Source organism: Rousettus aegyptiacus, unplaced genomic scaffold (genome assembly GCF_014176215.1).
Source record: "Rousettus aegyptiacus isolate mRouAeg1 unplaced genomic scaffold, mRouAeg1.p scaffold_m13_p_14, whole genome shotgun sequence".
NCBI classification, from domain to species: domain Eukaryota; kingdom Metazoa; phylum Chordata; class Mammalia; order Chiroptera; family Pteropodidae; genus Rousettus; species Rousettus aegyptiacus.
Genome location: NW_023416289.1, coordinates 17,887,276 through 17,904,206, shown reverse-complemented (window position 1 = coordinate 17,904,206; position 16,931 = coordinate 17,887,276). Strand labels below are relative to the sequence as shown.

General features: G+C 36.7%; 1 protein-coding gene across 3 annotated transcripts in view; it reads right to left on the bottom strand.

The window, feature by feature from the left end:
- The window catches only part of CDH8 (cadherin 8), a 309,903-nt gene that overhangs the window by 161,074 nt on the left and 131,898 nt on the right, over positions 1–16,931 (bottom strand). For all 3 annotated transcript variants that reach the window (XM_016150682.2, XM_016150693.2, XM_036232112.1), the window contains exon 4: positions 2,382–2,501. In XM_016150682.2, the coding sequence (XP_016006168.1) occupies positions 2,382–2,501 (120 nt within the window). The remainder of the gene's footprint in view (positions 1–2,381; positions 2,502–16,931) is intronic.

Here is a 16,931-nt window from a genome sequence, read left to right as displayed (position 1 = left end):
CTGAATCTGTTTCTGCATGGCACTTATACCCTCCAACACACACACACACACACACACACCGAGTCATACTAGTCCAAAATTTTTTTTTAAAGAGAGAAAAGGCCTTGCGGATAGTCACATTTAGATTCTATAGGAACTAACACTCGGCTTTCATTTACACACACTCAAGTGTAATTATGTCGGCATTTACACAAAAATGTTTTCATTTCACTCATACATATTTATGTTTCAGCTAGAGAACTTAGAAAACTTAGGCTGACTCTTTACTGATATTGAATTTAGCCTCTATTTCTTTCCACATTGTATCTGCTTTAGTTAAAAAGCTCAACTCTACTCAAGCAATCTTTATTAAGTAACTACTTTGTACATTCAAGTATCATTTCTCTCCACAGCATTTTCCACAATGGTACCAGAGTAAACTCTCTAAACTACAAATCAGATAACTTTGTATCTGTCAAATTGGACACAATAAATCTAAAATAAATGCATATCGAGAGAGGGCTACTCATTATGCTAGGTTAAAAATGTAAATATGAAACGTTGCTGACAATTTTTAATTAAGCAAATAGTCATATATGTCAATGAAGCTTAAAAGCACCCACATCCTCTAACTCAGTAGGGGGATTTGCATTGGTTGTATCTCATGGTAATTTACTATTCTTGAGATATAACTTATTTAAATGACAACATCATGCTTCTTTTTATTTATGTTGAAAATAAAAATCTGTCTGCCAAAATGGATTGTGAGATACTTGTAAGATGATATTAGCCATTGTGACTTTTTCTCCTTATATTTAATTCAGTGCCTGGCACAAAGTGAAGCCTGAATGGATATTTGCTGGATTAAATCTATGTTGTACTGGGAATGGTAAACAAAGATGAATAAATAGTCAAGAAGCAAAGGAGAAAATAATTCAACTCCACTTAAACAGTCAACATGCTTTTGTTTTATACAAGCCCTTGTACTATAATGATGTCTATAAAAAGTGAAGTTCAAATGTATCTGACAGTGACTTTGAAATTAAAGACCTGAGTGTGAGTTCCAGTTCTGCTCCCAGTTCTGTCCCTGTGACTTTGGCCAAATAATAGAACATCTCCAGACTTTTTCTTTTTCCTACAAAATTCAGAGCTGACTACCTCTTCTGTCATTTCCCCAGGGTCATCAAGGAGCCCCAATGAGGTGACATTTATGACAGACTTCCTTCTTCTCTGAGGAAGAATATATAATTATGTCCCTAATTAATGTGCTTTAGAAGAGTTCTTTCCTGTTTCTAAATCTAAATTCAATGTTAAGTCATGACCTATTTATGTATAAATGCACTGTTTCTCACTTTTAAATGCATGAGGATTTTACTCTTTGAATTAAAGAAAAGCAAAGAGAGGTTTTAAATTTTTAATTTAATTAATAATTGACTTAATGGTAAGACATGAAAATTTAACTCAATAATGCTGAAAACTCATAAATCAAAGCAATGGTATTATATGTATATGTAACTGTATATTAAATCTTTCTACTTGGAAATTTGCAGACAAACCCACAAGGTACAGAAGAAAAATGTGTACAAAAGATATTGTCATTTATGATCATTTTTAAATGTGCTACAAAAAACATGGATTATGAAAAGTCTAACAAAATGGCTTTACTTCCATAATATATTATTAAAATTGAACAATAAAAACATTTACCTTTATTTGCAAAAACTATTATTTTATGAAGTTATGGTTTTTAAAATCTGTACCATCAGATTCAGAATGTTGGCTAGGTTAATATTGGTATTACTAATTATTATTAATAAAAATAATATAACATGTTATATATAACAATATAACACATAATATCTTCATAAAGAATTCTAGTGGGTAGATATCAGTAATTGTTTAAAAAAAAGAAATCTAATAACAAATGTCATATCCATCCATTGAATTGCTACCACATATCATGCACTGTATGGCTGATATTTATTGTTTCACCTGATCTTGATAATAATGCTACGAGGCAGGTTCCATACCCACTTTATAGAAGCGTAAGCTGAAACTTAGAAAGATTTACAAATGTAACTTGCCAAGAATCATACAGCCAATAAGTAACTAAATTTCATCTTAAAATTTAAGCACTCCTCCACCCTCAGGATAAAAAATGGTGCGAAGCCGTCTGTTAAACAGGTGATGGTCTACCAAGGGTCTGCAATTTGTTTTAATCAGTATCAGAATGATTGTTGGGTTTGCCATGTCCCTCACATTGCACAGAAAGAACACATTCAAATATTATTGAAAGAAGCAGTAAAATACTTAACCATAACTTCTCATAATCCGAATCTCAAGAAAAGTGTTTCCCTGAAGCAATAACATGGTAAATCGAATTCAAAATTTGGGCCACCAACCTGTTTCAGGCTCGATGGAAAAATAGGGCTGTCCTTCCAAGATACTGTACACCAGCTTTGCGCTGTTTCCGTAAACTGGGTCATCGGCATCAGTGGCTGTTACATTAGTGACAGACGTACCTAAAAAAAAAGGAGAGAGAGAGCGAGAAAGATAACAATTAACACATTATTCTTTGCCAAGAGCTAAAATTTGCTAAGCATATTATACAGAAATCCATGTGTGGGAATAAGGAAGAAATCTCTCTTAAAATATGGAGATAAACTACTCCAGCATAACTTCAACAATATCAAAGTCTTTTAAAAGAAAGAATACTGGTAAGTTGGAGTACTATATAAAGATGGCCCTTTTAGAATCTGCACTATTTAAGATTCCTTTTGTAGTTTTCATTTTAAAGAGAACTATCAGACTCATGTGGGTTTGAAGAATATTGAAAAGAAAACATACCAAAGAAATACAAAATGTAAACTTAATAATATAACATGTAACATTTCAGTCTTGCAAAAGCACACACACATACAAAATGTATCTTAAAAAAATGGCTGCTTGTAAAAGCTGTACAGAAATACCAAAAGAATATTTTATCCATCTTCTTTAATTCTTCAGAATACAAAATGATATCAGAACCAACGATTAATCAGCACTTTTAGGTAATTAGGCCTTATGGATAAAAAAAGTAAAACCTTTTCCTCAGATTAATTTATTTTTTATTTTCTCATTCATTCACCAGTTAAGCACATACAGCTTGCCCGACAGAGAGCGGCTATACTAGGTCAAAATCTACAGGCAGGAGGCTTACAGTTTGGTGGTGGGAGGGAAGAGGGGACTGACAGGTACATATAGAAATCCAGCTGAATGCAACAGCACCAGGCGTCAGTCAGTCGCTCAGGCCAGCACAGAGAGGGTGATCAGAAAAGGTTTCCTAGGAGACGTTACATTTAAGTTAAATTATTGAAGACAAGTAAAGAGTTTAACCAAGAAGAAGGGAAGGAATTCTAAGCAATAAGTCATGCTTAAGTAAAGGCAAAATAGTCTGAGAGACTCTAATTCTGGGAAACTGCTGAAACTGGGGAGAAATTGGAAAAGTCTGGTGTCATAACAAGTATTATGCTCAACAAGGACAGGGTCGATGTCTCCCTGATCTGGTCAGTGTCACTAGATAATAATTATCAAACATATATTCGCTAATGGAATGAGTAGATGAATGAATAAATGATCTGATGACTTCATGAGGAATGGTAAGTAAGCATCAGAGGTAAGTTTCCTAGAAAGTAGACTCTCGGCTCAGAATTTCTTGCAGAATTTTTATTGGGGAGTATTCTTTGGTTCATATCTGTTGAGGAAAGTGAAAAAGGATAATATTGGGCAGAAGAAGCACATGGTGCTGTTAAAACAAAGGCCTCAGTGGACTCTAGAGCTGAGATAGTCAGTGAGGAAATGGGGACAGGCCTTTAGACTCTAGCACTTACCAGGTAAGTATTGGATAAGAAAACCCCTCTGAGAAAGGAGCCTTGGCCTTGGCCTTTGCATGTAGCTCTTTTCAGCTGTGGAATAATCAGCCCTGAACTGTCAATCATAACAGTTCTGGCAATGGGGGCAAGAGTGTTCTAAACCTCAAGGAAGTCGGGGGTGGATCTCAGCAGCATACCTCTGTGTTTACTAAAATAAGGTAGAGCTTGCCAGTCAAACTCTTTTTGTAGCACTTTGAATTAGTCACTGTACAAGAAGATGCAACAATATTTGTTGAGCAGTTGATTGGCCTGTAAAATTGAAATTTCTACTCAAAATGATGATTCAGAGGTTCTGCAAAATCTACAGTTAGAGAAAAAATGCACTGAATGTCAGTTGGGTAATACATTCTGCTGGACACTGGGAACAATATAAAAATAATAATAATAATAAGACTCATTTTACAAGTAACTCATCAACTAGCTAGTGAAAATAAGCACATGAAGTACAATATTTGTAGTTATTTGAATATTGTGTGGGATGGAGAAGAACTGGAGGAAAATCCCCCCAGGTGAGAGGAAGAGAATGCGATGAAAGTTCCAGAAAACAAGTTTAGGAGGAGAGATGGCTGGGAAAGTCAGCCAACAAAGCTAAGGTTGGAGATGCAAGCTGAGAATAGAAATCAGGAGGCATGTGAATGACAGGATGGCGAGTGTCGGCTTTATCTTATAGAAAATAAAGGAGATACTTTATTTAGAGATCACTCCCACATTGTGGGTCTCTCCCTTTGTTAGTGCTCCCAGAGTCAGTTGGAGGCAGAGATATAGAAGATTAGGAGATCAGACTAGCTATGAGGTTACAACAATAGTCCAGGGAAGAGGTGATAAAACATTAACACTGGGCAATGACGACGGATGCCAATGCTAAATTTCTTGTTTTGGCCCTTACGTTAAGTTTATGTGAGAGGTTTAACTGGGGATAAACTGAACGAATGGTATACAGAATCTTTTTTTGCAACTTTTCTCCAAGTCTAAAATTAGTTTTAAAAAAGTTAATTCAAGATTCAGAGACAGATGAGAAAGGATGAACTCTTCCATGTAGAAGACCGTGCCATGATTTTTTGTTTTGCTTTGCTTTGTTGTCGTGTGTGTTTACTTTGACTTTCTGTTTTGTTTTTGAGGAGAAATGTTTTTCCCCATTATGAGGTAAGACCTTATCAGAAAAATAAAGTCAAGGCTTATACTCAGTGTGACGTTCATGAGTGCGAGCAACTCAGTTACAGTCGCCACTCGGGCACTGGGACAAGAGAACCGAACACAGTCAAAAACCTAGTCATCATCAAAATTATCTTCCAGTGGGTGACTCTCATGTAAATCTAGATGGTTTCTGAACAATGACAGAATAACTGTGTATATATGTGTGGGCGGGCGCATTTGGACAGAGTAGCTGGGGGTTAATAGTTTTGCAGATGGAATAATTCCATCCTATTCTGAAACAGTTATTTCTGTCTCTTTGGGCAAATCATTTGACCTATCTTAGCCTTTCAAATGTACAATATATATTAGAGTTTTATGAGGGTTAAATAAAATAATACATGTAGGGGCCTAGCACAGAAATTACCACATGCTAAGCTTGTAAGTTCCAACTCTGCTTACTTTTTAGAATCTAGCTTTGAAAAATATTTAAATCCCTTTTAGATCTATGGGATGGCAAAATAAGGATGCTGGTTGAGGATTTTTTTTTTTTTTTTAATCTTCTCAGGCAATTCTGATGTAAAGCCACAGTTCAGAATGACTATAACGAGCATCAGACTTTTTAAAACATTAACGCCACTCTTCCATAGAAGAATTAATTTCTGTCATGGTTACTTTGAAGAACTCTTACTCAGATATGTTTATAAAGTGAAGTATTTTTTATACCATTCATAGTGCATAAAGAGCCATGGAAATTATTTCTTGTTAAATGGAAGTTGGGAATATTTTCTCAGGAGTTTACTATCATAAGACTGATGATCATCACAGCTATTTTCGTTGATTATTGTAACTTGATGTTACCTTACTAGGAGAGGCATGCAGTCCTCGCACTGCCAAACACTGAGGCAGGAATAAGGAGACAAATTTCGATCATTTGCATGTTCTGTAATTCAGTTTTTTCATATGCAAAGGCGGTAATTTTTATTCTGCAAACCTCAAAGATTTGTGTGAGGATCAAATGAGATAATATACATATAGAAAAGTGGCTGCAAAGATAAATTTGCAGTCAAACTGTCTTGAACCAGAACATTTGGTTTAGATTCCATTCTCAACTTTGACTAGTTCTGCATCATTGGCCAAGTAATAAAACTTTTCTCATCTTCAGTTCCTTAATCTGTAAAAAGGAAGGTGATAGTAATTGTTACATCTTAGGCTTGTTGAGATAATTAAATGTAATAATTTGTGCAAAGAATGTAGATGTTATTAACAATATTTCTGAGAGCTTACTGTCACTATTATTATAAGTATATTAAGTGTATGTACATGTGAGACTGGATAATAAACTAATTTTAAGTGGTGGTGATGTAATTTATAACTAAATATAGCTTTGTATAATCATTTTAATAGTAGTATATTCTTAACATTTGGGGAGAAAATACAAAAAAAACATTTTCCAAATATAACAAAGTGTTCATGTCCTTTTATAAAAGAAAACACACACATATAATCTTACATTCTCCTATCCAATCCACTTCATGTCGGTTTCCTCTGTGGTATGAAATTGCTGTGGACTCAAAAATAAAATGTGTTTTGATGTAGTGAGCACAAACCCAGGCACATCATCAGTGTAAGAATCTCGAAGTTATTTGAATAGATAACATTCAAATGAATGACACATCTCCCAGGCCATGCAAATACCATATACCTGCCAAGATGAACTACTGGGCTGGGGACTGCAATAGAGCTAAGACAAGCTTTTACCCACATCCTCCTCATCCAGAACATTGCTGCCTGATGTCTGGCTTCTCTCAAAATCCGCATCTTTCAACGTTAGACATCTGGAAATGAAAAGGCAGCACTCCTTTCCGTCAAAGGTGATATTTCTCCTAATAGTGATTCAAGACTGTTGATGTACCTGTTCACTGGAATAGATGTGTGTGGAGGTTCTGTGGATGAATTTGTCAAGTGATTACCCAGAGGGGGAAAAATGGATGCTTTGAGGTTAATCTTGCAGCAGAAAAGATTTCTAGTCAAGCTGCAGTATAGGCTTCTCCACGGAAATGCATGCAGAATGCAGACCACAGAGGCAAATTGAAAAGTGTAAACTTTGCAGGATAATGTTTCTTCAAAGAGGCAAGTGTCGGTGTGTGATAAATAGGACCCTGAGTAACACCCAGGAAATATAACAACAGGATTCTCTGTTTGTGTTTTCATTTGGAACTGTTTTGGTCCCTTTGTCGAGGATACAAGAGACTCATTTAGCTAGTGACTATAAATCTGACACTGTGCCATTTCTCCAAGAAAGCCCCTATTATCATCCAACTTGATGCTGATCCTAATTATAATAATATAGCTGTTGTATTTCCAGCTGTTGTCAACAAAAATGACCCCGTCACCACAATTCATCCTGCTAGTATCAAGTCAAGTATGAACACGTCAATTCCAAGGTGAATTCTGCTTTTAATAGACCCATTTTTCTGCATTTCGTTTTTTGGTTAAGTGTGCTGCTTGGGTTTTAATGAACAGAGGGCTCACAGTACCGTCTGCCTGTCGGAACACCTAAAACTCCTCCCTTTAGCGACAGAACCCATGTATTTCCCCACCATAATGACAGCAAACACTACAAGCAAAATTAACCATCAAAATTTTTACCCTGTCAGGTTAAAGGTTCCAGTTTACCAACAAACTAAGATGAATGATCTTCAAGAAAATGAGATGTTGGGGTTTGGGTAGTGCAGCTCTGTTAACTAGGCTATACTTTTTAGGAGCAAGTCAGCACACCAATTCTGCACATTATTCAGAAAGAAAAATGCTAGTGCTGACACCCTGAGCAGGAAAACAAAGGTTTGGTGCCGCGTGCAAATGTGCACACTGGAAAAACAAAAACCCTTATGATGAGAAGAACACAAACCCCGTTTGCAGAGAGTCCTCTGCAATACATTTTCAGAGAATAGGCTTTCTGATAGCAGGTGGGGAAATAAAGCGGCAGAACCTTTGCAAATAGCCAGGATTCCTGGCCTCTTACTCTCATCTTGAAACTTTTTATTTGACCTTCCAGCTACTCTGATCTATGTTTGGTATGTACAACACACAGACAGAGGGTCTGGCATTATCGTCTAAAAATATCTTACTCAAACATTCACACATCCCAAAGACCGTGGGTCAAACAGGTCGTAACAATGATGCAACTGTCTTCATTATTGTAATAAAACTAAACCCTCAACTCATCTTTCCTCATCTACCTTATTAATTTCCCCTAATATTATGTGATATTATGGGGCACAGGTGTTGCCACGGCAACCCTTTTTGGTTGTTGTTGAATACCAGAACAATAATTTCATATGACCCGTATAACTCGTTGATGTTAATAAATTATCTCTTACTAGAAGCTGAAGCATTTGGCCCTGGATTTTTTAAATATGTCACGACAAATCCGTTACTTTTTAGTTTTATGGAACAATGCTCTGAGATACCACTGTAGCTGACTGGCATGTACTTCTGGGGCTTTTTTTGCAGGGGGAGGTTGTTGTGGTTCCCTACTTCCCCAGCTGCCCCCCTAGTCACAACGGAGCTCAGACCTAACTGTGCTTAAGGAAACAGGGGAGAAATCAATGTGGGCGGCAACACATTTTTCCTCACATCTCTGATTCACATCTCTGATACACGTCTCCAAGCAAATTCCACCAGTGGGAAAGATGGTCTAAATCATACTAGTATTTTCTTTTCTTCAGTTTTGCTATGTAATTATAGAAATGCCATATATCCAAACCCCCAGGTGTGCCAGAGGGGGTCTTTAAAGATGAGGAGAATTAAACATGAATCAATAAAAATTACAATGTTTTTTTTTTTACCCCTGTATATGGAGAATTTTTCCCCAACTAAGCTCTCGAGGTGATAAATGGTGAACTTTACTGTTGATCTGTAAGCAGGAAGACAAGGCATCTACTTCTTTCTAGGAACTTCTACTCTCAATGACCATGGTTTAACTCGGAACATTATGTCACAGTGACAATAGATCAGACCCTTCTCTTTCGTTGGGCATCAAACTTGGGATTTATAAAAGGCAGCTGATTAGGAGGCAGAGGTGTCATGGGCTTGCATTTTACTTCAGAAACCTCTTTTTAAAGACATACAGCACACAGTGAAATCCTACACCATCACCTCCCCGTCCATGTTCTTTTGCAGAGGCCTAACCGTTGCTTACTGGGTGTTCTCCTCCTGTGCCAACTCTCAGCCTATAATGAAATGTCGCTGCCAAATTCTACATGCTCCAAATTGAATTTATTACAGGAACAGACAGATTCTTAACTGCAGCCAGGCAAATGGACAGCACCAAAATGTATCCTGTCATTTCTCTGGCTCTATGATTTGGGACATAAGCTAGGGAAATAAAATTCAGTTTCCATATTTTGTTCTGGAGCATTTAGAGGTATAAACAGTTTTGTAACTTAATGAAACATCCATACACACTTAGCGTTTTGTTTTTAAAATGAGGCTGAAACTTTCTGGAACAATTAAACACTTCAGAAAATGCATTCGAGCACACAGATGTCTTCTATTCACCCGTGCATCATTCCAGCGAACATCTGTAATGTGCATCGGGTGAGAGAAATGAAGAATATCGTATGAAAATGTGTAACTGTAAAATCCCAGCCATGTTTACTATGCACAGGAGGCAAGTTCTTTCCACATTCATGACCAACACCACCAGGACGAAGGCCTACCCCCTGCTTTTGCAAACAGATAATGAGGACGATCGGAGGCCTGGTAGTGAAAACTAATAAGCTGTCTGTTTTACAGTTCCATGTGTATAAATAAACCCTTTCAGAATTGGAATGACTCTTTTATGACACAGAAGGAAAGAGGTATATTTTCTTTTCTGAGGGAGCCTGTCCCCCAGCAATCCAGCCTTTGCTAATCCGTTGCCTAGAGAATAAAATCCTATATATGCTTAAGAAGCCAGCATCATTGATGCTCTAGATTGGCGGCTATTTCTGAACTTACAAGATTGCGCTACCAGTGGTACTGCAGGTGCCTTCTACGACATATCAGGATTACAGTGTGCGCAAGCTTCGTTCATTCTGTTTCATCAAACAAACTCATTCATTCACTCACACAAAGTCTATTTGCATAGTAGGTACTGTGAGCCGAGCACCAAGTTAGACGTGAAGGGTTCAAGAATGTGCCGCAGAGTCAGAGTTTCTGTTCTAACAGTATTCGAGGTTTATTTTAGCAATGCTTTCATATGGGTTTTCTTTATTACAGGAAACTGCAAATCTTGGTTAAATTTATTTCTAGAAGAGAGCAGCACGATGTAGTGGAAAACAGATACGTGCTACAATTATAATGTCAGAAGTTTTTGTTCACATTATCTTATTAGCAGAATGAGATCATATTCTACATCAGTGACTTGCCTTTCTCGTAGTGCAAGGCATTTTTTTTACATTCTTAAGACTCAGTTTCCTAACCTGAGCAATGAAAATGATATCTCCCACTTCCTGTTCTTATTCTGAGGCTTCATAAAAATCACACGCAGTCAGTAACCTCTGGGTGAGGGGACATTGTGGGCTGCCTCGGTTATTCCACTTATGTTGGGTAAAGTGTAAATTTGAGGCCGAGATGCATGACAAAAAAATATAGCCACTGCAACGGCTGTTCATTTCTAAATTCTCTTAGAATAAGCGCAATTCTCTAGCTAAAAGCCAGGACTTTAAAAAATGGCAGTAGTGTGCTTGTGGCTGTCCTCCCTTCCTCTTTTGTTCCCCTTAGGTTTACTGAGATATAATTGACCAAAAAAATTGCGGTGCATAATGTGATGATTTGATATATGTATACACTGTGAAATAATTACCACAATCAAGTTAATTAACATATCCATCACCTCACATAAATTTTTTTTTTTTTTTTAATGTGAAAGACAAAATGAGTAATTCTCCTGTAGGACTGCAAACCTGGCAAATTGAAGGCCACTGAGACTCTGGGCTGTTCAGAAGGAAAAGTCCTAGACAGGGCAGGTTCAATTGGGCTATCATTACAGAACTATGGTTTCAGGAAGATTGTTTAAAAGTATTCACTAACTCACCCAAAACATGCCATCGTGCGCGAGCCACCCTCCGTGATGTAACTAAAATGGAGGTGAGTTGGGCTTGTCTCTTATTTGGGTCCTTTGTTATTTTGATGTGTTTTTACTGAGCTCCTGCTCTACACCAAGCCTTCTTTGAGCAGCCAAAGAAACTTCCTAGTTAGACGATTTTGCTTTCTTGAAGGGCTGACTAGCGGGAAAGCAGAAAATTAAACAACTAACAAGTGATGTGATAATGTGCTTCAGGTGAAAGAAAGAAAGATACTAAATAACACAGGAGGGGACGCTAAACAGCTAAATTAAGGTTGGGGAGCGGGTGGAGCTTTGATATTGAGATTAGATTCAAGCAAAAAGATGATTTTAAGTCAAAATTCAGAGGTGGGGATTGCAAATCAGGGAGAATCCCTTTGAAAGAAGTTAATCAGTATGGAGTGTATCTAAGGGAACTGGACAGTTAAAAAAGGGTTTTAAACATCTCTTTTACATCAATCACCAGAGTTTTCTAATCTTCCTTTTTTATTTTTTATTATTATTATTTTTTTTTACCTAAACACTTGCTCAAGCAAGTGCATTTCTATGCTTCCCCAACCCAGCTTCCTAACTCGTTCGGATCCAGTTAAGATTTAGTTGCTCCCAAGCTAAATTGTTCTGTCTTCTGAACTCTAAAAATACTTTATGTAACTGTCTCTGGGGGCACCTTTTCTTTTATATATAAATTGCGGTGCATACAGATTTTTTTTCCCCTTTCAGACTGAAGGCTTTTTGAAAACAATATTCTTTTTTAGTCTCTCGGCTTTCCCATTCCATCCTCCTTTCTATACTTAACCCATTCACCTTTAATGTGGCCTCATCCTTTTTTTTCCCCCACATTATAAGCATAGCCCTACATTGTCCTGGTTGTATACATGCTAAGAACAACACCTGCTCCAAAATATTTATTTATTTAATGTTTGCAACAAGCCTTTGAGCATCTGTTATGGTTATCTCCATTCAAATAGAAAAGGATAAAGTCTCTATTCAAACCCAAACTAGTCTTCTAATCACTATACAAACACTATACTGGCTCTGAATTTGGCATCTTCAAGAGCAGAGAACATGACCCAATGTTTTTATTTTTCTCTCTAGTACCTCGGAATGTGCCTTGCATATTAATATTTGTTAAATAAGTGAATAAATGAGCGGTTATTTGCTTTAGGAAGACACATTCAGAAATTCATACAGCAGGTTGATCGCTGATATTTTGAATTTCATGTTGTTTCTGCTGTTTCATCTTATTTTCGTATTTTAAACTTATTAGAGAAGAAAGAGTAGGGATTTTTCCTCTTCTTACGAGAAGTCATGACCTTGCCATCCTAACAATGGGCCCACTTTCGTGGCTGTAAACAAAAGTAAGCATGATATTAAACCCTTACATGAGCTCATGGAAATTTCCCATAGAAGAAATGATGGGCTGAAGGCTTTATTTTGGGACTTAGAAAGTGGAAGGTGTCTTTACCAGGGGTCTAGCTGTAAAGTTCCTACCAGGACCTATGAAGAAGGACAAAGATGATAAATTCCATGGGTGACAGACTGGAGCCTGTTCAGGCTTCGCAATCCTGCAGCAAAGATGGCAGCAGTCACTTCCACAAAGGCCAGTCAGCAAGAGCCTAAGTCTGAAAAGGGGGCATCACAGACAAGCTTAGCCTAGAGCGAATGAGCACACACGGTGTTACAGAATTGCGAGGAATAAATATTTGCTGTTTAAGCCACCCTGTCTATTGTCATTTTATAACTGCCCAAACTGACTAAGACACAGAGTATCTACATCTCTCATTACTAGAGTCCAGGTTATAATTTAAGATGCTGGCATTCACGTCCAGTTCCATCTCACAGAAAACCAACACTTCTACTCTATTTAAAAAGCGGGGGGTGAGAGGGTGGAATATAGTATTTGTATTCTGGTATTAGTATATTTTAAATTAAATTATATTTCTCATTATAAAGCAGTGACTTTCAAGCTGGAAAAGTTAGAGGTATCACCTATTCCTAATCTCAAATTCTAGTTGTGACAGTGACAGCGATACCGTTAATTATCTCCAACTATGTGCTACATACTATGTAGGGTTCTTTCTCTTCCCGCACTCATTTTTACATGTAGGTCTATATATACCTAATAACTGTTACTATATCCATATTTAGATGGAAAAACAGACTTAAAGAAACTAAATAAATGTATTAAGACATATAGTCTGTACTATTCTAACTCAATTAATTTTTTCCCTCAAACCCAGAGAGTTCAACGCTGAAGTTCTGGCACCTTACCATAAATTGTCAAGGTTACTGATGAACCTAACCATACCACCAAGAAAGTTATACATATGTAATTCTTACAAATAACCAATAGCATGGATTCTATTATCTTACTATTAGAAAATTAGCCTTGGCAAAGAGACTTCACCTCGAAGAAAACAAATCATTGGATTCTCAATCAAGTTGATCCACATTAATTCCTAACAGCATCCTTTGTGCCCCTGGTGCTACCAGCTCACTCCTGGATATAGGAATTCTTGCATGCCAGTTAAGAGCTAGTTTTCTTTCCCCCAGATCATCTTAAAAGATGCATAAAAGGAAAGGGACTTCTTATTAAACAAGCAGAGCATAGCATAAAAACAAAAATACTAGAAGAATAAGTGAGACCTTGTACCTTTTTGCCAAGAGAGAGTTGGAAAAAATGTATTGGAAACTCTACCTGTTTAATTAAAATCTTGAAAAAATAGGCACTGAACAAATGCATGAAATACTAGGCAGTGGGTTTACAAAAAGAGATTAAGGATCTTCCAGCATCTCAAGGTGTATTTTTGTTTTTGCTTTTTTTTCAAATTAGTAGGATAGAAAAGGGAAAGAAGAGGGAGAGAGAGTGCGACAGAAATTGACCGATTGATTATGTTTTAGCCCTGAAGATATACTAATAAATCCGATTTAGACAATACTTAAGTAGTTTAACCAAATATTAGCAGAAAAATCAGATTAACATTTCACCTCTTCATCTTATTCTTTCATTCCCCGTTTGTAACCCTCTTTCTGTTTACTCCCCCTTCCTTAATTTCTTCTGTTCATTTTTTGGATGTTTATTGATTGCTGTATACTATCAAACTGCTTGGCCCTGGGATATCAAAAATGAATACGAGTTCCCCTGGCCATTAGGGAGTTCACAGCCTAACAAGGAAAGAGGCATGAGATACGCCCAAGGAGTGATGTGTATACAGAGGATATTGGCTCAGAGTCCTTCTGCTTCTAGGGGAAAGTTAAGGACAGGTTAAAGGTGTGTAAATAAAACCTTCCTTGATGACATAACATCACAAATAGTTCAAGTTCAAGGGTATTCTATAATTTTAGAATATTGACTTCGCCATCATAAATAAACAGTATACGTGTCTGTGTATAGGTGTGTGTAGTTTTTTGTATTTCATCCCCAAACTGTGATCACATTAAAGTAAGACCTTTTCCAAAATAGGGGTTCATTTAGAAAAAAAAAAAAAAAAAACTCGAAATACATCAATTTATTTGTATCAGACATTTGGTAATATCAATATTTTTCTTAGATTTAAATTTTAACCATGATATCATGCTAGGAAATAGTAATGTTGCCAGGTGCTAACAAAAGGTTAAAAGCAAAAATTAGCAGACTTAAGAGACACGGAGAGAATTTGGGGGAATAGCAAAGAAAATCTCAACTTTTAAAAATAACTGAAATGATAAAATAAAGTACCTCACTCAATTGAGTTTTGTTCTGATTTTCAATTCTTAGATGGAAAAGGAGAAAAGACTACATTTTCCAATGGCTTTGCCTTTCCAACTACGCTTTACAAGGTCTGCGGGTCTTTTTCTTTTCAACATTTATACTGCCTTTGTGTTTACTTTTTGGGCTAATTTGTAGTTGACCCCAGTAATAGAGCTTTTTTAACCAATATTTTGTAACGGATATTCATTGATTTAGCAGTCTTGCAGAATGCCTTAAAAATCAATGTATTCAGAAGAAGGAACTGGTGGGACTTCATAACATCACATCTCGTTTTTATCACAAATTTCCAATTTACCAAGTTCCTGTCTCATTATTTATATCAGACAGGGCACGCTGATGAGATACACAACCCGTTCAGTCCCTTTTGGCAATTCATTTATAACTGAAGCACAATTAATATCTTTACAGCTGTTCTCCAGGCAGAAAGAAAAATGTGGCAGTAAGTATTTTGTACATGTTTGAGTATAAATGTGTGAAATGAGGAGCACTGGGATATGTCTAAAAAACAGTAGAATCTGGGTTTTTCTTGTTTTTAAATTCTCCTGAGAAATATTTTCAAAACAGTATTTCATACAAGGAGTGAAGCTGCTTTTAATAGCTCTCCAGATTTCCCAAGAAAATAATTAGGAATCAGGATGATCATTAAATACAAACTTTACACATGATGTTCCTTCAAAGGAAAAACATAAAGGGAAAAATCCACAAATTTCTAGAGAGTTGCACATCATTCTAACTTCCAAGTTTTTAATCCATTGTCATTTTCCTGTTTTACTTTCAAATATCAGTCTTTTGTTTTAATTCAATACTGATCATTACCATCACATACAGAGAAACCACTACATTTCTGGCCCAAGTGTTTACTTGATAGAATCATCTCATTCAGACATCAGATAAACCCTAACAGATTTAAAATACTATTAGATTCCTAAAAAAATGATAGAATTAAATAGGTATCCAATAAATGTTTGTTTTTAATTCACTCACTGACTCAATGATACATGTTTTCTACATAGACATTTGTAGAATAATTATACAGCCAAGACTCCAATAGCACAATCAGAAAAACAAAATGATAGATGATACATACGTACATACATGCATACTCAAAATATTTTACTTGGTAATGTCATCATTTGGAAGTTATCCTAAAGAAAGATGTAAAATATAAGCAAACTTTTTTGCTACATTCCAATAGAACAAGTAAATATTTACTTAACATTTAGAATATCATTAGTAATAGTTATAATAATAGCAAATATTTTAATGGTAAAGAAAAGTCGAAGCTAAAATAGGATCCATAAAATAGAAGAAAAAAGGAAAATAAGAGACCGACTGTAAAAACAACAACACAACTAGAATGCCTGGGTCGCTAGCCGGGCTTCCCATAACCCACGAATGTAGGACCTGCGACCATAAGCTGGTTCTAACAGCACACGCACATGCAGGACCGTACTGCGCTATGTGCTGCGCAATGTGTGATGTGTACTCTGCACCTCCTGTATGACTAAGAGAAACGGAAAGCAGCTATGAGAGAACCCGAATGTGAAGCCACTTACTGGACATACTCGGAAACTATCAAACAAAGCACAGTACGTCAGAAAATGAAGCAGTGCATCCAGTTTGAGAACTCCACTCTGGGTGGGTGAATCCCCCACCAAGCCCAGAATCCCCTGAGGACCTGAGTTGAAACGCAGATAGATCCCTAATGCCTACCCAATGGAAATCAACTCAGAATCTCAGAGGAGGGGGAGAGCAATCTACCTCGTCACACACTAGCCTGTGGAAAAGTTCTATTTGTGAGTTAGGAAGACGAAAGGGTGCTTACACCCTTCAAAAAGTTATATGTTATTTCAAGTTTTTAATTACAAAAGTAATACATACTGTGGGAAACACACTTCTTTTTAGTAGGCAGCTCAAAGAGACACCTTGGAAGACACAGAAGTGGGAAGGCTGGGCTTTCAGGACTATGCAAAGAAGTGTTAAGAAGTTAATTAGCACCTGAATTCTAAAGAGCAGTCTGTACAATTTAGGACAGATGGAGGTCAAG